General features: G+C 41.1%; 1 protein-coding gene across 6 annotated transcripts in view; it reads right to left on the bottom strand.

The window, feature by feature from the left end:
- Positions 1–23,896, bottom strand: part of OSBPL3 (oxysterol binding protein like 3) — a 206,296-nt gene that overhangs the window by 16,853 nt on the left and 165,547 nt on the right. For all 6 annotated transcript variants that reach the window (XM_004265641.3, XM_033420562.2, XM_033420561.2 and 3 more), the window contains 4 exons: positions 22,800–23,050; positions 19,013–19,150; positions 3,638–3,701; positions 599–677 (listed from right to left, as the gene is read on the bottom strand). In XM_004265641.3, coding sequence (XP_004265689.1) covers positions 599–677; positions 3,638–3,701; positions 19,013–19,150; positions 22,800–23,050 — 532 coding nt within the window. The remainder of the gene's footprint in view (positions 1–598; positions 678–3,637; positions 3,702–19,012; positions 19,151–22,799; positions 23,051–23,896) is intronic.

Below are 23,896 nucleotides of genomic sequence, written 5' to 3'. Positions count from 1 at the left end.
TGCATTGGCAGGCGGGCTCGCCACCAGGGAAGCCCGCCAATTACTATTTTAAGTGCTTTCCGTATCTGCTTAACCTTCGCAACAGTCTTATGAAGTAGATGGTTCATTATCCCTGTTTCATAGATGAGAGAACTGGTGATCAGAAAGGTTAAGTAACCTGCCCAAGGATTTGCAACTAGTAAGTAATGGTGTGAGCACAGGAGTCCCAGTAGCCCCGTTCCAGAGGCCATAATGATTGCCATTTCGCTTTATGAGTAAGTATCAATAATCCCTGAAGATCAAGGCCATAGCTTTCTTTAAAAATTTTTTTGACAGCGAGGCAGGACAACAGTGCTAAAGAAATATTATCATTCTTAATTGTGTTAGAAAGTAGAAATGTATTTTTTAAAGCCCCTACTTGGGAACTTTGGTGTTCAGGAAGCATTTCCATTAGAGAGAACAAAAATGTGAGACTGTCAAAATGAAGAACATTTGAAGCTACTGTCAAACACATTAACAGAAAAAAACACACTCAGCACCACGGGGGACAATGGGAATCCTGTTCCTAAACCTTGGCCCTAAATTCTATAAAGTTCCTAACCACAGAAGGAGAACTTACGCTGGCAGAGTCACATGGGTTGTGCCAATGGGAACAATTTCCATGGATTTGCCCCAGAATTTGTTCTTCCATCTCATGTCTGAAATGAAATAATACCAAATATTACATATTTAGCAGGTGAGCTAGGTAGATCAAAGCGTTCTTAGGCTGGATAAATGATCAACCACAATACAGGACAATCTCTTCATAATAAAATTCATTATTATTCAATGTAAGTAGCAACTGAGTACCTGGAACAGAATCAGAGAAACTAAAATTATAAAGTCCCTCCCTTGGAAGAACTCACAGTGGGAAAGGCATACAGAAGTGAAAACGAGTAAGGCCCCCCAGAGAGGCACGGGCCACAACTGGGTATGTTGTAAGGTGAAATGGAACCAGAGAAGGAAAGCCCAACATGCTTGGGGAAGGCATCAGAAGAGGTTTGTCTAAAGAGGCCGCTTAAACGGGGCTTGAAGAATAAACAGTTCACTAGGCAGAGAAAAAGCAGTTTCAGGCAGAAGACATGAGAAGACACGAGAGAACAGGGTGTGGTTCTGTCCTCTGGGTCTCAGACTGTTTAGAGAGAAGAGTAGGAAAACAGCTTGAGTGCAAAAAAACAGCGGGCCCTACAAGCTTGGCTAAGAAGTCTGATTTGGGTGCACTGGGGGAAATAAGGTTTTGTTTAGACAGAGAATTGATGTGATGAGATACAGACTTTGCCAAGATAATTGGCAGCAGTATGGAGAATGGAACAGGAGCAGGAGAGATGAGAAGCAGGTGACCTGTATGCTCAAGGGATAAAAGAGGATGAAGTGAACCAGGACAGGGGTGGTAGGGATGGAGTAGAAGGGAATGATCCTGGAACCATTAAAGAAGCAGAGATAAAACTGGGTGACAAATTAGATGCTGATTGTGAAAGACGGGGAGAATTTGTGGATGATCTCAGATTCTTCCAACTTGCATGAATGATAGTGCCATCAGAGAGACAGGGAATAGAAAAAGAAGGGCAGAGGCAGACGATCCCTCTGGCTGCTGGGTGACAATACACAGACCATAGGGGAGCAAAGGTGAATGCAGGGAGGACAGTAGGGGGTCATGGCCGTGGTCCAGGAGAGAGGTGGGCTGGGACCGGGAAGCTCCTGGGCACATATTACATGATTCTATTTATATGACATGTCCGGACTAGGCAAATCTTTAGGGACAGAAAGAAGATCAGTGGTTGCCTAAGGATGGAAGAGCTTGACAGAAATTGGAAGGTGGGGGGTGGGGGTGGGGGGGAGCCACGAAAAGGTGGGAAAAGAGGTTTCTTTTTGGAGTGATGAAAATGTTCTAAAATTGATTGTAGTGATGATTGTACAGCTCTGTGAATACATGAAAAACCACTGACTTGTACCTTTTAATTAGGTGAGTTGTATAGCCTATAAATTATATCTCAATAAGCTGTTACCCCCCAAAAGATAATTGGTTGTTTAAAGCAAATTAGTAACAATGTATGACAGGGTTTATAACATATGTAAGTAAAATGTTTGTCCACAATAGCAAACGTTGGGGAAGGGGAAATAGAAGTACACTTTTGTAAGCTGCCTTTGCTATATGTTAAGTAGCATAATATCACTTGAAAGGAGACTGTGATATGTTAAAGATATATAATATGAATCCTAAAGTAACAACCAAAAAATGGAACAAAGAAGTACAGCTAATAAGGCAACAAAGGATATACAATGGAATCACAGAAAATAATTAATCCAAAAGAACGTAAAAAAAGAAGAAAAGGGGAACAAAGAACAGATGCAACAAACAGAAAACAAATAACAAGAGGCCAAATTTAAAACCAACTATGTTGATAATCACAATAAATGTAAGTGATCTAAACAATCTAATCAAAAGGCAGGAAAATGTCAAAGTGGATAAAAAAAAAGCAAGATTTGGCAGTCGTGGTCTTATGGAGACACGGGATTGCCCAGGAAGAAGCTGATGAAGAAGCAAAGGGAGTGGAGGAGAAAATTCTGATTGATGTAAGGAGCACACAGGAAGTACTTGAAGAAGACCCCTCCCATTGCCTAATACCTAACTTAAAAAAATAATAATAAAGTGCTAACAAGGTCAATGACACAGCAATTAGGAGGTTAGATATCTTATGGGAATTATTTCCAGAGGGTTTCGGTGAAAGAGAAGTCTCCAGTCAAGCTTCAATTTTAAACTTTAGTAGCAAAGACTCAGAAAGGAAACCATGGTACTTGTAACCTAAACTGGTAATATTGCATCCAGAGAGAGAAACTGGATGGCTACGAACTGGAATGGGGGAAGGAAATTTTTCCACAAAATACTCTTTCTCATCTTTTAAATTTTATAGATGCATTTAAAAAAAGGCAGTGTGGCATATCAGGTGTTAACCAGTTAGCAGAAAAGAATCTTTTAAAAAACTGACATGTGCTCATTGTTCTAAAACCTGGGATGCTCAAATTTTCTTTCTATAGCACCTTCTGACTTTGGAATAAATAACTTAACAAAATTAATTAATCCATTTAGGAAATATTTGCAGCCTTATTTATTCTTCAGAGCAAGCCATCCCTTCCCAAATTCAAAATATAATAAACTGAATACAGGAACAACCCCAAACTGAAAAAAAAAGTCAGCAATGTAAAATTTCAGAAATAAAATTTAAAGCTTCAAAAGCAAAAGAACCGCCTGCTGTCTAGAATCTGATAAATAACCGTAAATATTTAATGTCTTGAAATACATGAGGCATTTCAAATGGCCACGGAATGTGATAAAGGAAAAATTGTAGCAATAAACCATGGTGGTGGCCCAGACAAAGACTGAGGATTTTGAAAGAAGAGAACAACTAAGTTATCCTCCAGAATCTTGAATTTTGAAGTCAACAAACGGCAGTTATTGTTCAGAGGTGAGAGGCAAGAACATCAAGTGGTACAGTTGCTTCCAATGAGGCCCAAGTCCAGGGCCCACTTTTGACCTTAACAAGCGTTTACAGTAGTTCCTGAATGAAATAAATTATACCATTACACAAAAGGACAGAAGTCAAATATACGAGCACATTACCTTGCCAGAAAACAAAATTTCCAGACTCAGCGTGACATGCAGAAATAGGTGGATGGTGGCTGACCTGATAGAAACAAAGGCGAAGAAACAAACAATTAACTTTTGTGTCTCACGAAATCCATTCTTTCTCCCTTGCACTGAGATGTAATACGATTGCAGCGTCGAACTGAACGGAAACTTGTTTAGTTTCCCTTCAATAAGTCTGTCCTCAAGAGGGTGCTCCTGACATAGTCAGCTCTGTCTTGCTCAAATATGTCAGGAAAAAGCCTGTGAATGGAAGCCTCCAGAAGCCTGGGGAAAAAGCAGCCGAGTGGTGAGTGATGAGGGTAGAGACGTGTTTTGAAAGACATGAAAACAAAAGCAGAGATGCAAACACTGCCCACTTATAAATCATCTAATCTGACGTTAGCTGCCAAGGTCAAAATCAATGCTATTCTGAAAGGACCCACAAATGTTTTAATTAAGATGTCAAACAGTCGAACCTAGTTACGTAAATATTCCTAAGCAACACACAAATGCTCTTTGGCTCAGCAGATTTTACTCTTTTGAAAACTCTGCATCACATAGTCCAGCCACTTTTTATTAAATCACTGACGAGAAGACGAATCCAAGATAGTTTTTTTAAAAAAAGAATGTTTTTATAAAAAAAAAAAAAAGCTAAACAATTATGGAAGAAATGTTAGTCAACTGCTAAGAAAAAATTTTTGTTCATAAAAATATCTTGAGTAAATATGCAAATTACATTCTAGAAAAGAGAGTCCCGTGTAACAGAGACTGTAGCTCATTTCCCTGCCTTTTATCACTGAGGTCATTACTTCTGTTTTATTCACTAATGAAGAAGCTAAAGAGAAAAGACTTCTCAGTTAATTTCCTCATTATCTCAGTAACAGGAAAGGCACGAGAGCAGTATATGTGCTGTTACCATAATTCGGTATTAGTAAAACCAGAGTAATGCTGCTAGCGGCGTTTACAGAAATTTCTCTGACTAAGCTGGTTCTTAGCAAAGGTATCTTACATTTAGGGCATTTGGGCCAAAGCCATCATATTATACATGAGGAGACTGAAACTAGAAAGACTAAGTAACAGTAACGTTTCCCAGACACACTGATAGGGAAGAAGTAGAGGTAAACCCCAGCATTTTTGGTTTACAGATGGTTTTCAAAAAAGTTTCACAAAAAAAAATCCTTAAGCAGCCACACCCTGTTTTCAAACATATCTTATCAAGAACTCAGCATACTCAGAACCCGGCTTGAGGTGAACAGGTGTGGCAGGAAGTGGGGATGACCAATCCACAACCACTCGCCTTGCTCTGGACCCTGGACTGCAGTGAACACGGAACACAGTTTAAGAACCACTTCTGTGGCCCTCCTCCAGGTGGAGAACGGCAGGGACAGGATCATCGTGATTGACACCACACACACGTTCAACTGATGGGAGTGCAATGGTACCAGCCTGGCTCGGAGAAAAGTAGGGACAAAGATGTCAACAGGGCAGGCATCTTTCAGGTCTTGATGAACATAAATCCCAGATCCAATATGAGGTGGGAGGTGCACATTTACTGTCCCTTGATGGTCTTAATTCTCAGAGGCCTCTTGAGAATGTGAGCCCCCTCCCCGTGCCTATGTGCTTTTCAGCTCAAACACTGACTTAGAAACCTCACTCCTAAAATGCAACTCTCTGCTTTCCTTCATCTTCTTCTTTTTCAGTCCAACCCCCTGAAGATACTTTATATCACAAACCGCTACACCCCTGTTTTCCCTTCTTTTCCCACTAGCTCTCAACAAAAACAGCGGAGTTAACTTTTAAGCCTCAGGATCATATAAAACTAAACTAGGGCAAGACAACACCAACCCCTCACTTCTTCACTCTACCTGCCCTATCCACCCCCGAGTGGAGGGGAGAGGAGCTATGGAATGTTCCCCTGTCCCACAATGTAGGCATATTTTAAAGTAGATTATTATAAAGTAGATCATATTCATTCCCACAGAAATTATATAGTAAAAAATGTAAAGATCACAGCCTTTATCAAGAATTTGGCATTTTATAAGTCTGGCTAAATATAAACATCAAAGCAAAATACAATATATAAAAACTATAAACTCTTCTGTAATAATTTAAAATCCCATAATACAAGGATAAATATACTGTCCATATGAATTATAAAAGCAAGCCTATCATACCATAAAGTATACATATGTCCCATAAAATGCTAATTTGACCTTTTTTTTTCTTTGCGTTACGCGGGCCTCTCACTGCTGTGGCCTCTCCCGTTGCGGAGCACAGGCTCCGGACGCGCAGGCCCAGCGGCCATCTTCCCGGACCGGGGCACGAACCCGTGTCCCTGCATCAGCAGGCGGACTCTCAACCACTGCGCCACCAGGGAAGCCCTAATTCGACCTTTTTTTTTTTTTTTTTTAATTTGACCTTTTAAAATGATTGTGTCAGATTAATGAATCAATGCTTAGCAAAGTGCCTTTAGATGGGGTCCAAGGGCTGTTTTCTGAATGCATTAATCTCAACATTGAAATATCAGTGATTTGGCTTATTTCTTTCTGGCTTAAAAAGGCCTTTGGGAGTGATTTATTTGGTGCACATGGCTTTTCAGAAGTTTACAAAGCTTTCCAGGGAAATTAAATTGATGCCTTATTTTTCTTTGATATATTTCCTCACAACAGGTTATTTATTCATGAAACATTTCTGAAGCCTCTGCCATGTGCTGCATGAGTTTCAGAGAGTGAGGGAGAGCTTCTGAAGTCCCACAGATCTAGAACCTAACTGCAATATCATCTACTGGCTGTATGACCTTGAGTGTGTTTTAAAACCCTCTGGGCCCCAATTACCTCATCTGCAAAATAGCGCTAGTACCACTGACTTTGCAAACCCAAAAAGATAACACATGGAAAGTGCCAGGATCATATGCTGGTATGGAGTAAGCAGAGATTAAATTTTAACTTTGTGTCATGAGTGGTATTTCCACTTAGCTCTCACGGTCACCTTGTGTCTTCATTACCCTTATTTTATAAATTAGGAAACGGGTTCTTTCCAGTGAAGAGCCTGCCCAGTGTTACACAGTTAATCAGTGATGAGGGTAGTGTTTTAAACCCAGGTCCTCAGACTTCAAATCCAATGCTGTTTCCTGCGATGCCTCAGCTGCTCCTCAATGACTGCTCTCAAAGTTGGGCTCTGGTCCCTCCCCAGAGCCTCGGCACACCATTAAGGTCCCATCTCATGGATACTTGGAGAAGGAATCTTCTGAGTCTGACCTTTCCAACCTCTCTCTCATTTATTTCTTTGTAGAATGAGGTCTGAGAATCCCTCTGGCTTCAAAATGCTATCATTCTAACATCTGTTTTCTTTGAATCCTAACATCAGAGGCGGCAGTGGATGCCAGCCAACTGGAGAAGATTCTGTTAAGTCTTTGATTAATTTTAATACCCATGGAAAGGGGGTAATACACAGTTAATCATTTAATCTTTGTTGATGGTAATCTCTCTAAAATCTACCGGAATAGAGAACAATGTGCACAATCGAACCTGTGTTTGCTAGTACGGGATTTGGTTGAGTTTCTCTTCTCATTACATTGTAACCCAGGCATAGAAAGGCACTAGATTTTGAGTCTGAACTGATTCAGCCCCGCAGTAGACGCTGTCTGTTAGTCTGCTAGCTAAAGCCACTTTAGACTAGTTTTTTAGTATCTCTCTCCATCACTTCCTCTCCATTCCAATCAAATAAGAGCAATTTCTGACTGGTAAGGATTCTCAAACATTCAGGAAATTAGTTTACATGGTTTTTATTGTGCAAATATTTATATGTATCTTTTTTCTACAATCCCAGAGTCAATGAGTTCCCATGGTAGTTAAGAATTCTTGTAATTTATTTGTGTATCTGAGGTCTTTCTTCACCCTGACCTAATCATTTGTGATAGATGCTTTGAGAATGCACTTTATATGAGGTGGGTGGTAAGGAGAGGAGAATATGGGTCAAGAGTGCATTCAATATGTGTGTATTTTGTAGGTTTTTCTTCTTCAGATTTAGAAAAATAAACCCTTAAATACATCAATTCTGCAGCTCTCCAGAGGCATAACTATAGAGTCCTCCTAGTTCTGGACGCGTCTCTAACCATGAAGCCCTGCTCGTGGAAAAGAGAACAAGTGGCAGGTCAACAATCACCCACGGAGGGGACCAAGGCATTCATCAAACATTTGCTGATTGCTTGTGATGTGTCTTAGTCACTGTGGATACAATGAGAAACAAAAGAAACAAAAATCTTTACCCTCCTGGAGTTTACATTTTAGTGCAGAAGTAGGTGAGACAGACTGTTAAACAAATAAGCACATAATCTGTCAGTAGTAAAGGAGAATAAAGCAAGGATGAGGATGGAGGATGGCAGATGGTCAGTGGAAGTATCATATCAGACAGGGTGGTTGGGGCAGGACTCTGTGATAGAAACCTCTGAGGCTAAGAGAAATAAGGCAGTTAACCACATGGATAGCTGGCGGAAGTATGTCTAGATCAGAGGACACAGCCACTACCCAGGGCTGACAAATGCCTGATATGTTTTAGGAGAAGCAAAAAGGCCAGCATGGGGCTTCCCTGGTGGCGCAGTGGTTGAGAGTCCGCCTGCCGATGCAGGGGACACGGGTTCGTGCCCCGGTCCGGGAGGATCCCACATGCCGCGGAGCAGCTGGGCCCGTGAGCCATGGGCGCTGAGCCTGTGCATCCGGAGCCTCTGCTCCTCAACGGGAGAGGCCACAGCAGTGAGAGGCCCGTGTACGGCAAAAAAAAAAAAAAAAAAAAAAAGGCCAGCATGGCTAAAGCTAAATGAGTCAAAGTGGAAGGAGTCATGATATCTGGGGGTGGCATATCGCAGGGCTTTGTGGGCCATAGCCAGGACTTGGGATTTGATCCCAAGTGACTGGGGAAATCGTGAGAGCAATCACTCTGGCTGCTGAGTGCAGAATTGGCTATGGAAACAAGAGACCAGTTGATGAGTCTATCGCAACAAGCCCAGTCATTGATGCCGATGGCTTGGGCTTGGTGGCCAGCACCAGTGGGGTGGCAGTGAAAATGGCTGGTTTTGGAAGGAAGATCCTAGGATTTGCTGATGAATAGGACGTGGATTATAAGAGAAAGCTATTAAGGAGGATGCCAAGGATACTGGCCTGATTTTGGGGAAAATACAGTTGCCAATTATTTTCTCTTCCCCTAAGTTCAGAGTTAAGCACTTATTCGATAAATACATGGTTTCTTAAAAAAAACAAAAAACCAAAAACCAAAAACTACCTTAAGTAATGACTTGACCTAGAAATGCAGAAGCACTGGTTTAGTCACCTTACAGTTGACTTATTGCTTATTTTATTTGAACAGCTTGAATTTCCCCTGATAATGTCTTTAAACAAGCTGCCACTTTAATCAGAAGTAAATAACCCTACCTACTAGTAGATGAAAGAACTATTCAGACGGGTGATGTGGGTGTGCAACGGGGTGGGGGTGGGGGAGTGATAAGTAGGGTATTTTTAAATCCAGCCAAGAATGTTCAGAGTTCTGATGAGTAACAGAAAAGGAAGAAGGGCTGAACCCATGAAGCAAAAGATAAAAGACTTCAATTGAATCTCTTACATTTTAGTAACCCAATAACTTTGCTCAGCTTTGCTGCCAGAAACTCAACAGTAGTGGCTGGGTGGGTAAATGGTGACGATGGCTTGAGCAGTGACCTGACAACTGAAGTTCCAGGTAATTAGGAAAAGCCACTTTTAGACAATAGCTTAACTGCTTATCCTTTATAGACACCAACTTCTGTACTTTTGTTCCCAAAGGTACAAAACAGAGAAGCAAAGCAAACTGAAATGAGTTTTCTGACGCGTCCAGTCCCTGATGAAGCTCCAACCCAGGCTGCCCGAGAACCAAGAATCCTGCCAGCAGGATCCTCGGTCCCTGACAAGGCAAAGGAAGTCCGTTCCTTCTGGATTCCCTTGGAAAAAAAGGAAACTCCTCCCCTGAGAAGGTGGAACAGTCAGAGGTTAGCACATATGACGGGAATGTTTATGATTGATTCCTGAATATTCCTTGTTCACAAAGGCCACTGCCCAGCCCACAACGGGAGTTGAGAACAAAGCCCTATGTGAGTTTGGAGGATGAAAGGTTTATGTGACAATGAGAGGCAAAACCCCATAGTCTGAACAGTGTACAAAAGGCTGTTTTCACATCGGCAGCTGGTGACTCCGGCAGCTCTGAGCACTAAACCCACACAAGAGACACCAAAAAAAAGGTGAGGGAGAGAGGATGCTGGAATAGAAACAGAGGGTGCAGCTGAGGGCCACTGGAAGGTGCCGATGGGCCTAGGCGTCGGTTTCCTCACCTGTAACTGATCCTCACCCCACTTGCCACACAGGGGTATTGTGAAGATCAAATAAGGTCCTGCACAAGTTTGAAAAGCAAAAAGCACCCTGCAAGCATAATACTAGTTAACTGATAGGAGGAAAACTTGAAGAGCAAATGCTTTCTCTCGTTTCTGACTGCACGAGTCATTTTGCTCCTGCATTTTTGGGTCTTCTGCATGAGATACAAGGTAAAGGGGGCAAGCTTCCACATAGCTGAACTCTGCGCAGTAGTACTTACTTCAACTTCCTTAATCACCGACGACTCCAAACATCCCCATACCCACCAAAACCACAAACCACAAAACCTAAGGGCTTGGAGGAAAGGGATAGACATCACTTTCCAAATCACCCGACTCTGCTGTCTAGAAAACTCAGTAGAAAAGCTGAGTTAGCTTTGCTTCTTTCCAGGTCCTTTCACCTGGAGATATGATTTCCATCAATGTCCTCCTTAGAATAAAATTCAACCCCCAAATCTTAATTCGGGGTCCTGTTCAGTTTATTATATTAGTCATTCAGCAAGCTCTACTTATTGTAGAGAGATACAAGAAAGCAAAGAAGCCCCAAACTCTGAAAGCGGAAGTCCATCACCTACACCTAATAGACAAGGGTACAGTCACTCTGTCTCCGTAACAGAACATCTCCTGGGTCAGAAGCAGAAGGAGCCAGACTGGCAGGTACCAGCATGAAACAGAATAAATGCTCTGGCACTCTCTTTAGATGTGGTAAATTAGAAAGCCTTCATGCACAACGGGTCGCCAGGTCAGCATAACCAACAGGGGCGAGGGAGGGAATGGGGGAGGCTGAATTGATGTTTCTCCTGCTGGCTGGGAAAGGAGGGCCCTGGTCAAAACCCTTTTCACTTCTGCGGCAGTGGACAGCCTGCCACACTGAATTAAATAGCCACCTCTCCTTCTCACTGTACACTTACCTGATGACTACAATTCTGTCTTCCTAAGTAGTCTATGGGGAAAGCATCACTGGTCAGGCTGACCAAAGCCATCTGGTCCCCACGGCAGGTCTATTTTTCATGCTAAAGGCATAGAGTAGCATTCTGGTTTACATGTGTCTCTTATAACCTTAGCTAGTGTGATTCTGTCCCTGAGAGGCTCGTCCATTCTCAGGTATATTTAAAGAATCAACTATCTAGCCCATAAGGCTAAATTCAAGACAGATGAAGTGGTTCCCTCACGATCAGGACTGTTGGTATCCCCATGGTGAAGCCAGCTGTGAGGACTCCTGGGTGCCTCATGGCTTGCTTTGTGTCAGAGACTCACCAGTGACATTATGCCACCTTCAAACCACCTGAATCAGTACAGTAGATATAGCACATCTTATTTCAACACTCCTCTAAGTGTTCTTAACACTGTATATTAAAAAGCATTTTAAAAGTTGCCTCTAAATATAAGAGCAATAACCAGGTACTGAATGTGCTTTATATATCAATGTGTTATTTCCCTTACCCTTCCTGCAACCTATGAGCTAAGCATGATCATTCCTATTTTACAGATAAACAACTGAGTTTCAGAAAGTTTAAGTAGCTTATACAAGGCCACACACAAAGTGGCGGGGTTAAGATTTTAAAGCAGGTCCATATGACACCCAGCACGCCCTATGCTACTAACAACGGCCAGATCCCTTTCTTGCTTATTTCCTTAGGATCCGTTTCACGGAACTAAAGACTAACTTATGTAATGCTCTTTCTGTCTCTGTGCACATGTGCCCAGGAGCTCTGCTTTCTCTCTCCCTGCCACCACAGTGGAAGCACGTGCAGATCCTGAATCAGCCCTGCCCCATCAAGGGCTAGTGGGATTGAAGCTCAGCTTTACAACAAGCTCACGTTACTACTCTTTTCTTCTACCTATTCTTCCTGTCCTGATTGTCTGCTGTAGTTTGGAGCTATTTTCGGCCTTTGTTTTTTCACATGAGTGCATGTAATACCATGGTAACCAAATTATATTTTCATTTATTCACATTCCATTTTAGATTTAGTATTTAAATAACCCAGTTGAATTTGAATCAGATTATCTTACCCTTTAACTACTGATTTAACCCCCTACCGCCCCAATATCAGTGTTTAATTTCTCGTTTTAGCTGCTAACTGGAAAGCGATTGAAAATGTGCTTTGGGATTATTGTATAGTCATTTTCCTTTGAGTTTCAGAGAACGGTGCTCGTAATTCACAGTTAAGACAACCACCATCTTCATAAGTCTCTCAGCCACACAACCCGCCCCTTCCTACTCCCATAATACCAGTCCACTGATGAACAAGGCAGCAAGATAACAGAAGGAAAATAATGTTTTAGCAACCCATCCCTTTTTCCTCAGTTTTCTAAGAATTGAGAGGGGTGAAATATATCAATGATGTTTCATGTTCCCAGGCTGACATTTAGGGATATACAGAGGGTAGACACACTTAGGTGCTGCCTTAACCAGATGGGAGAGAAATGCTCTTTATTTTCAGGCAGGATGCACTCTATTTTAGCTAAACAATTCCTTACTGACAGAGGTTTTCGATGTCCCCAACATTCCACTATGGCAAACCATGCTGTCATAACGTCAATGACGACAACAAACCTTCATGTAACACTTTATACTTCAAGTATAAGTGCTCTAAGTGCTAGTGAAAGGGAGAGCTGAGATTTGAATCTAGGCTGGCTGACTCCATAGATACTGTTCTTGAATATTATTCTCTGTTAACTCAGGCGGGAAGGGTCTTGTGGAACCTCCTTAGGGAACTCAAGCTGCGTAAGCATAAGGTATGTCCATCCACTGCATAAGGGACAGGCGTTCTTGTCTGCCCCCAGTTCCCACCCACTGCAGTATCCCAGCACCTGGAACAGTGACAGGCAGGTGGTATAGTCTCGAGAAATATTTATGGATGGAATGAAAAAATACACGAATGAAGGATTCCTCTTAAATTAAAATCAAGAATAATGTGTTTATTTGGTGCTGCCCCTTCTGAAGGGGGTGCTTCTGCTCTAAAAGGATGATTCAGCAAGCTAGGGTGCACACTTCCAATCTCTAAGTTGCAGTTGGGCAAATGCTTCGTGCTTTAAAAGTCCATCCCCACACACTTATACCACAGAAGTCCACCCACTGGAGTGAAGGCTCTGAGCCCCACGTCAGGCTTCCCAACCTGGGGATCGGGCAACAGGAGGAGGAATTCCTAGAGAATCAGACTTTGAAGGCAAGTGGGATTTGACTGCAGGACTTCAACAGGACTGGGGGAAACAGAGACTCCACTCTTGGAGGGCACACACAAAGTAGTGTATGCATCGGGACCCAGGGGAAGGAGCAGCGATCCCAGGGGAGACTGAACCAGACCTACCTGCTAGTGTTGGAGGGTCTCCTGCAGAGGTGGGGGGTGGCTCTGTCCCACTGTGAGGACAAGAACACTGGCAACAGAAGTTCTTGGAAGTACTCCTTGGCATGAGCCCTCCCAGAGTCCCCCATTAGCCTCACCAAAGAGCTCGCTCGGGTAGGCTCCAGTTTGGGGTCGCCTCAGGCCAAACAACCAACAGGGAGGGAACCCAGCCCCACCCATCAGCAGTCAAGCTAATTAAAGGTTTACTAAGCTCTGCCCACCAGAGCAACAGCCAGCTATACCCACTACCAGTCCCTCCCATGAGGAAACTTGCACAAGCCTCTTAGATAGCCTCATCGATCAGAGGGCAGACAGCAGAAGCAAGAAGAAATACAATCCTGCAGCCTGTGGGGAAAAAAAACCCACATTCACAGAAAGATAGACAAGATGAAAAGGCAGAGGGCTATGTACCAGATGAAGGAACAACATAAAACCCCAGAAAAACAACTAAATGAAGTGGACATAGGTAACCTCCCAGAAAAAGAATTCAGAGTAATGATAGTGAAGATGATCCAGGACCTCGGAAAAAGAAGGGAGGCCAAGATTGAGAAGATGCAAGAAATGTTTAACAAAGACCTAGAAGAATTAAAGAACAAACAAACAGACATAAACAATACAATAAGTGAAATGAAAAATACACTAGAAGGAATCAATAGCAGAATAACCGAGGCAGAAGAACGAATATGTGACCTAGAAGACAGAATGGTGGAATTCACTGCTGCAGAACGGAATAGAGAAAAAAGAATGAAAAGAAATGAAGACAGCCTAAGAGACCTCTGGGAGAATATTAAATGCAACAACATTCGCATTATAGGGGTCCCAGAAGGAGAAGAGAGACAGAAAGGACCCGAGAAAATACTTGAAAGGATTATAGTCAAAAACTTCCCTAACATGGGAAAGGAAATAGCAACCCAACTCCAGGAAGGGCAGAGAGTCCCATACAGGAGAAATCCAAGGAGAAGCACACTGAGACACATGGTAATCAAACTGGCAAAAATTAAAGACAAAGAAAAATTATTGAAAGCAGCAAGGGAAAAATGACAAAAAACATACAAGGGAACTCCCATAAGGTTAACAGCTGATTTCTCAGCAGAAACTATACAAGACAGAAGGGAGTGGCATGATATACTTAAAGTGATGAAAGGGAAGAACCTACAACCAAGATTACTCTACCCAGCAAGGATCTCATTCAGATTCGATGGAGAAATCAAAAGCTTTACAGATAATCAAAAGCTAAGAGAATTCAGCACCACGAAACCAGCTCTACAACAAACGCTAAAGGAACTTCTCTAAGTGGGAAACACAAGAGAAGAAAAGGACCTACAAAAACAAACCCAAAACAATTAAGAAAATGGTCATAGTAACATACATATAAATAATTACCTTAAATACGAATGGATTAAATGCTCCAACCAAAAGACACAGGCTTGCTGAATGGATACAAAAACAAGACCCATATATATGCTGACTACAAGAGACTGAAAGTGAGGGGATGGAAAAAGATATTCCATGCCAATGGAAATCAAAATAAAGCTGGAGTAGCAATACTCATATCAGACAAAATAGACTTTAAAATAAAGAATGTTACAAGAGACAAGGAAGGACACTATATAATGATCAAGGGATCAATCCAAGAAGAAGATATAAAAATTATAAATATACATGCACCCAACATAGGAGCACCTCAATACATAAGGCAACTGCTACCCGCTATAAAAGAGGAAATCGACAGTAACACAATAATAGTGGGGGACTTAACACCAATCGACAGATCAACCAAACAGAAAATTAATAAGGAAATACAAGCTTTAAATGACACAACAGACCAGATAGATTTAATTGACATTTATAGGACATTCCATCCAAAAACAGCAGATTACACTTTCTTCTCAAGTGCGCATGGAACATTCTCCAGGACTGATCATATCTTGGGTCACACATCAAGCCTCAGTAAATTTAAGAAAATTGAAATCATATCAAGCATCTTTTCTAACCACAACATTATTAGATTAGAAATCAATTACAGGGGAAAAAACGTAAAAAACACAAACACATGGAGGCTAAACAATACGTTACTAAATAACCAAGAGATCACTGAAGAAATCAAGGAGGAAATAAAAAAATACCTAGAGACAAATGACAAGGAAACCATGACGATCCAAAACCTATGGGATGCAGCAAAAGCAGTTCTAAGAGGGAAGTTTATAGCTATACAAGCCTACCTCAGGAAACAAGAAAAATCTCAAGTAAACAATCTAACCTTACACCTAAAAGAACTATAGAAAGAAGAACAAACAAAACCCAAAGTTAGCAGAAGAAAAGAAATCATAAAGATCAGAGCAGAAATAAATGAAATAGAAACAAAGAAAACAATAGCAAAGATCAATAAAACTAAAAGCTGGCTCTTTGAGAAGATAAACAAAATTGATAAACCATTAGCCAGACTCATCAAGAAAAAGAGGAAGAGGACTCAAATCAATAGAATTAGAAATGAAAAAGGAGAAGTTATAACAGACACCACTGAAATACAAAGCAGCCTAAGAGACGACTACAAGCAACTCTATGCCAATAAAATGGACAACCTGAAGAAATGGACAAATTCTTAGAAAGGTATAACCTTCCAAGACTGAACCAGGAAGAAACAGAAAATATGAACAGACCAATCACAAGTAATGAAATTGAAAGTGTGATTAAAAATCTTCCAACAAACAAAAGTCCAGGACCAGATGGCTTCACAGGTGAATTCTATCAAACATTCAGAGTAGCGCTAACACCCATCCTTCTCAAGCTCTTCCAAAAAATTGCAGAGGAAGGAACACTCCCAAACTCATTCTATGAGGCCACCATCACCCTGATACCAGAACCATACGAAGCTACTACAAAAAAAGAAAATTACAGACCAATATCACTGATGAATATAGATGTAAAAATCCTCAGCAAAATACTAGCAAACAGAATCCAACAACACATCAAAAGGATCATACACTATGATCAAGGGGGATTTATCCCAGGGATGCAAGGATTCTACAATATACACAAATCAATCAATGTGATACACCATATCAACAAATTGAAGAAGAAAAACCATATGATCATCTCAATAGATGCAGAAAAGGCTTTTGACAAAATTTAACATCCATTTATGATAAAAACTCTCCAGAAAGTGGGCATAGAGGGAACCTACCTCAACATAATAAAGGCCATATACAACAAACCCACAGCAAAAATCATTCTCAATGGTGAAAAACTGAAAGCATTTCCTCTAAGATCAGGAACAAGACAAGGATGTCCACTCCCGCCACTATTATTCAACGTAGTTTTGGAAGTCCTAGCCACGGCAATCACAGAAGAAAAAGAAATAAAAGGAATACAAATTGGAAAAGAAAGAGTAAAACTGTCACTGTTTGCAGATGACATGATATACTATACATAGAGAATCCTAAAGATGCCACCAGAAAACTACTAGAGCTAATTAATGAATTTGGTAAAGTTGCAGGATATAAAATTAATGCACAGACATCTCTTGCATTGCTATATACTAATAATGAAAAATCTGAAAGAGAAATTAAGGAAACACTCCCATTTATCATTGCAACAAAAAGAATAAAATACCTAGGAATAAACCTACCTAGGGAGACAAAGGACCAGTATGCAGAAAACTGTAAGACACTGATGAAAGAAATTAAAGATGATACCAACAGATGGAGAGATACACCATGTTCTTGGATTGGAAGAATCAATATTATGAAAATGCCTAAACTACATAAAGCAATCTACAGATTCAATGCAATCCCTAACAAATTACCAATGGCAGTTTTTACAGAACTAGAACAAAAAATCTTAAAATTTGTATGGAGGCACAAAAGACCCCGAATAGCCAAAGCAGTCTTGAGAAAGAAAAACGGAGCTGGAGGAATCAGATTCCCTGACTTCTGACTATACTACAAAGCTACAGTAATCAAGACAATATGGTACTGGCAAAAAACAGAAATATAGATCAATGGAACAAGATAGAAAGCCCAGAGATAAACCCACGCACCTATGGCCAACTAATCTATGACAAAGGAGGCAAGGATATACAATAGAGAAAAGACAGTCTTTTCAATAAGTGGTGATGGGAAAACTGGACAGCTACATGTAAAAGAATGAAATTAGAACACTTCCTAACACCATACACAAAAATAAACTCAAAATTGATTAGAGACCTAAATGTAAGACTGGACACTATAAAACTCTTAGAGGAAAACTTAGGAAGAACACTCTTTGACATAAATCACAGCAAAATCTTTTTTGATCCACCTCCTAGAGTAATGGAAATAAAAACAAAAATAAACAAATGGGACCTAATGAAACTTAAAAGCTTTTGCACAGCAAAGGAAACCATAAACAAGACGAAAAGACAACCCTCAGAAGGGGAGGAAATATTTGCAAATGAATTGACGGACAAAGGATTAATCTCCAAAACATACAGGCAACTCATGCAGCTCAATATCAAAAGAACAAACAACCAATCCAAAAATGGGCAGAAGACCTAAATAGACATTTCTCCAAAGAAGACATACAGATGGCCGAGAAGCACATGAAAAGCTGCTCAACATCACTAATTATTAGAGAAATGCAAATCAAAACTACAATGAGGTATCACCTCACACCAGTTAGAATGGGCATCATCAGAAAATGTACAAACAACAAATGCTGGAGAGGGTGTGGAGAAAAGGGAACCCTCTTGCACTGTTGGTGGGAATGTAAATTGATACAGCCACTATGGAGAACAGTATGGAGGTTCCTTAAAAAACTAAAAATAGAACTACCATATGACCCAGCAATCCCACTACTGGGCATATACCCTGAGAAAACCATAATTCAAAAAGACACATGCACCCCAATGTTCATTGCAGCACTATTTACAATAGCCACGTCATGGAAGCAACATAAATGCCCACTGACAGTGGAATGAATAAAGAAGATGTGGTACATATATACAATGGAATATTACTCAGCCATAAAAAGGAATGAAATTGGGTCATTTGTTGAGATGTGGATGGATCTAGAGACTGTCATACAGAGTGAAGTAAGTTAGAAAGAGAAAAGCAAATATCGTATATTAGCGTGTATATGTGGAACCTAGAAAAATGGTATAGATGAACCGGTCTGCAGGGCAGAAACTGAGAGACAGATCTATACAACAAACGTATGGACACCAAGGGGGGAAAGCAGGGGGGAGAGCGGCAGGGGGTGGGGATGGTGGTGTGCTGAATTGGGCGGGTGATTGGGATTAACATGTATACGCTGATGTGTATAAAACTGATGACTAATAACAACCTGCTGTATAAAAAAATAAATAAAATTAAATTTAAAAAAAAAAGTCCCTCTTCACTACAACTTTCAACAGGAAGGGCTCTGACGATGCATATGGCCAAACAAGCCTCAGCCTGGCTAGCGTATTTATGCTCATCGGTGGCGGAGAGGTTTCAGTAGAAGGAAACTGATCCCTCTCTTTATGTGTAAAGGCACTGTAATTATCTCAGTTGCTTTGAAGCCAGTGAAAGGTGGAATGTAAATATTTCAAAAGCACGTTTAATGGGAGGCATAAGCAACTTCTCCCAACAAACAAAAAGGGTGTATACCCACCTGTTCTGAAAAAAACTGGAAGCCCTTGTCCTCACGAATACACTCATATGTTTCTCCAAGAACTGGATTAAATGGCTTGCTCCCAGCGCGGAAGTAGCTAGATGCATATGCGGACACGGCGAAGGCTGCCACGTACACCTAGCGAGAGCGGAGAGAACCTGGTTATTTCTGCATCACCAAGAAATTTATTTTTACGAACAAAGACATGAACAAAATAAAACCTTTCTTTCTCTCTTTACAATTTATCTCGAAAAGCCAAAGATTTGTCCCTGGTTTAAAGACACCCAAACCGACTTTGGTTTCAAGTTGTAGGTTTAAATAGTGTTCATTTTGGCCCAGGCACAAGTGGACCAGACCTTTTCAGATTGTCCATTTGGTCTGATGCCTGCAAGATGCCTTTCAAGATGGTGAGTCAGTCCCTCTAAACCAGCCACTGTCTGAGAATCCTGAGGTCGTGCTAAGGCTTTTGAGGAGGAGAGGGACGAAGAGTATTAAAAAAGCTAAACTTCCCTCAAAATTCAGGAATAAGCCACAGGGAACTCCGCTCAATACTCTGTAGTAACCTAAATGGGAAAAGAACTTAAAAAAGAATTGATACATGTATTATATGTATAACTGGAATCACTTTGCTGCACACCTGAAACTAACACAACGTTGTTTATCAACTCTACTCCAATATAAAAAATAAATTCAGGAATAAGCATCCTAAGTTTAATCATTCACAATCTGATATTATAGAAACCAAAAAAACCCCTCATTTTGACCAAAGAAAATCTTTGGGAGTCATTTCCTGCGCCTGGGACAGAGCACAGTGCCTTTTAAGAAGTTCTGCTTTTCTGGGAGGAAAAATGAAAACTCAAAGAGGAAAAGGAAGGAAAACTATAGGTGAACATGAAATGAGGAAAATCCTTTAATGGCTGTGGCTGTGAGGGTCTCAGCACTTTCCACAGCTCCCCTTTCAGGGCAGCAAAGAGCCACAGTTCAGGCACACCTCGTTTTATTGTGCTTTACTTCATTGTGCTTTGTAGAAACTTCGTTTTTTATAAATTGAAGGTTTGTGGCAACCTTGCATCAAGTAAGTCTATTGGCACCATTTTTCCAAAAGCATTTGCTCACTTCATGTCTCTGTGTCCCATTTTGATACTTCTCACATTATTTCAAACTTTTTCATTATTATTATACTTGTTATGGTGATCTGTGATCAGTGACGTTACTACCACCACTCAATGAAGGCTCTGGTGCATTGATGGTTAGCATTTTTTAGCAATGAAGTATTTTTTTTTGCGGTACGCGGGCCTCTCACTGTTGTGGCCTCTCCCGTTGCGGAGCACAGGTTCCGGATGCACAGGCTCAGCGGCCATGGCTCACGGGCCCAGCCGCTCCGCGGCATGTGGGATCTTCCCGGACCGGGGCACGAACCCGCGCCCCCTGCATCGGCAGGTGGACTCTCAGCCACTGCACCACCAGGGAAGCCCAATAAAGTATTTTTTAAGTTAAGGTGTATACCTTGTTTCTTTTAGATATAATGCTATTGTACACTTAATAGACTATAGTATAGTGTAAACATAACTTTTATATGCACTGGGAAACCAAAAAAATCATGTGACCCACTTTATTGCAATATTTGCTTTATCGCAGTGGTCTGGAACCAAATTCGCAATATCTCTGAGGTGTGTCTCTATCCTTTTTGGTCTTTTGAGGGGCAAGGGGCAAAAAATTAAACCTAAGTAGCAATAGCAAATTTTCCTTTCTAGTACAGAATAATAATCTCAATATTTCCTCTTCTCAGCTCATTTCATGAAGTTTCTTATATTGGAAAAAAAAAAGCTATGTGCCTTTCTTAAATGTTCACCAGTCACATAACTTTCAACAGCCTTTTGAAAACTGGTCCCACCTTACCACCTCACACTAAAGTGTACAGAACACTCTAGAGCAGCTGGAGAGCTTATAAAAATCAATTTGCTGTGCTCAATTCTGTCTGTTCTTGAAACCTGGGTGTCTGTTCCTCTCTCTGCTTCCTCAGATGTCTGTTACCTGATAAACAGCAAGGTCACACGTCTACATGGAATGCTGAATCAACCCTGAATCACCTTCACAATTTAACATATAACGCATTTATAAAAGAATCTGGTATCATTCATGATGTAGGGGGAGAGAGGAGGGAGGGAGCAGGCAGAACGAAGCATCCTCCTTGTGGGCTGACCATATGAGAGAGAATCTCTGCAGGGGTAGAGCTGACCTTCATACTCAGAGCAGTAAACACAATCCATGGGCTAGGTTCGTCCTCAATTCTTTCCTGAACTTTCCCTTCCTAATGTACTGGTGCCTTTCCTCAAACTTCTTCTCAACGTCAATGACACCACTCAATCAGCTGACATCCGGAGGGTCTCTAAATTGCTACGAGAATGAAACACCTTTTAAGGATGCTTTCATCTTCAGAGCCAATCATTTTCTTTAAAGAAAAGCACTGTCCACGAATGATAACTTTTAACACTTGCCTTGGCAGCTAATTGCCTCCCTTTGTTCACAGAAATTCTCTGGGGAAGAGTAACAAAGAAGACAAAAAATAAACAGCTTGTTTTTCTCTCCTACTCTGATTATCATTAGTATCAAGAAAGAAAATCTCTTTGATGGGAGAAGTCCCAGGAGACACTATGGGATGAGACAGGGATGTCTCTTTCAACCAGTAGTTAAGATTTTCCCTTAATCCTCAAATCACTGAAGAAATTGAAGTTTCAATGAGGGTTTAAACTGCAGAATGTGTACAATTTAGAAAACAATGGCCTCCAACAGTGAGAGGTGATGTATATAGCTGGGTCCCTCCCTGAGGCTGGGGGCGTGCTGTCCCACTTAGCCAATCAGCAAATGCCTAGGGCAGAGATGCTGCATTTGGCGGAAGACACTCATGTCCCAGCATCCCACACAAACAATGACCTTTCTGTTGAGCAGGTAACATACCAGGAGGCAAAAGGAGGAAGAGACACTAAGTTTTGAAGAACAAATAGCCACAGTCACAGAAAGGGCTGATTTGGCCACAGTCTTGCCACTAAGGTACCCCTAACCCCATCCCCACAAGACAGTGGAAGGATGAGAAATACTTGGAGACCCCTTCATCAGAAGCCCCATCACTTGATTAGAATCGATAGAGTACAGAACAGAAGGTTAATCTTTCTAGGATGAGGTTCTTTTAAAAAAACGTATTCTATAAAATAAGAAGTGTGTGTGTGGGATCAACTATACTCTGATAAAAATTAATTCAAAAAAAAAGAAGTGTGTGGGGGGGAGAAGAATCTTTCTGATGTGAAACCTGTGAGTGAATGATATTTTCTAAAAATTTAGGAGCCAATAGGACAATTCCAAAAATAAACAAAAACGTTCTCAAGGGAAATTTACCCTGGATGAAACAAAACAAAACAAAACAACCAGCTCCAAAAATTAAGTTCTATCCGCTCAGGGTAGTAAAAATAAATACTCAGACAGCCCTCAAGACATGTCTTCCAGCCAGGCAATATCAGAACAATCCCATGGAAGGTTCTAGAGAAAGAGGAAGCCCGAAACCACACAGCAGAACTAGCCCCAGGCCGCAGCTGTCACAGGGAAGCCGCGCCCAGTGGCAATCCCTGACCAGGTGACTGAAAACAGCCAGGCGGAGGGGAAGCGGAGGTGGCTGGGAAATGAACCCATCTGACGGGCAATCCAGATGGGAACCGGAGGGACAGGAGCCCTGGCTGTGCCCGTCTTGGCTCTGCGGGGCCCTGGGAGTGGCCACCACGCCTGCGGTGCTCACCATCCTCTCCAGGGCACTGGGCGTCTGGGCAGCCTTGTCCAGGAGCTCGCTGTACTCCAGCTCCTCACACAGCCTCTGCAGCGTGTTGAGGGGCTCATTGAGTTCCACCGGCATGGCCACCTTAGACAGGTCCTTCCCGATGTTCGTTCTCAGGATGTTCCACAAGCTGACGTTACCGGACTTGGGGCACGGGGCCGGCAAGCACGTTCTTCTTTTGGACTTGACTTCCCCTACATTTTGGAGAACAGGCTCTGAAAGGGAAATAAGTCTGGTTGCCTTATAAGGATTTTCATTTTATTTTAAAACGGAAAAAAAATCCACCTTACTGAGCAAGTACGCCATGATACTATTAATCTCAGTTATCCAGATTATGGCTGAAGTCAGGAAATAAAAAGAATTCTGAGCAGCTAAATGAAGTACACAAAATTATAAGCACTAAAACTCGTGGACTTTATTCATGGGGAGGTCTTCATACTCCTAATCAAAGGCTAGTTCCTCATAGCTTATATGCACTTAGAATAAAACTGGAAACTGGATTGCTATGCCCAGAGCGGTTACTTTTAAACTCTTTTTAAAAGCACTTCAAGTTCTGATAAAAACTTTTAAAGTCTTTAAAAAAAATCGTTTCCAATTCTGGTAAAACAATTGTGTTTATATTATAGGAAAATTATAAAGGAAACAAAAGTCATCCAATAACCCACTACCCAGAAATAGTAGCCATTTATATTTTGGAGTATTTTCATTTAGTGTTTTCTCCATATAGCTGACAATGTTTGTATAGTTGAATGTTTTGCTTAATCAGTTAACATAAATATTTTTCCATGCTATTTAAAATTCTTCTAAAATATCATTTTTAATGACTGTAAAACAATTCCATGCTATGGATAAACTATAATTTATTGAATTTTTCATCTGTTGTTGGACTTTTAGATTTGTTTCAATGTTTTGCTAAAAAAAAGTAGTGAATATTCCTATTCTTAGATATTTAATTATATCTGATTATTTTCTTAGAATATAAAGAAGTGGGAATCATATACTGATTCATATGATCATACTGCTCTTCAAAAAGGCTGTATCAGTTTCCCATTTATCAGCAA

The sequence above is a fragment of the Orcinus orca genome, chromosome 9 (assembly GCF_937001465.1).
Source record: "Orcinus orca chromosome 9, mOrcOrc1.1, whole genome shotgun sequence".
Taxonomy (NCBI): Eukaryota; Metazoa; Chordata; class Mammalia; order Artiodactyla; family Delphinidae; genus Orcinus; species Orcinus orca.
This window is presented reverse-complemented; position numbering and strand designations above follow the sequence as displayed.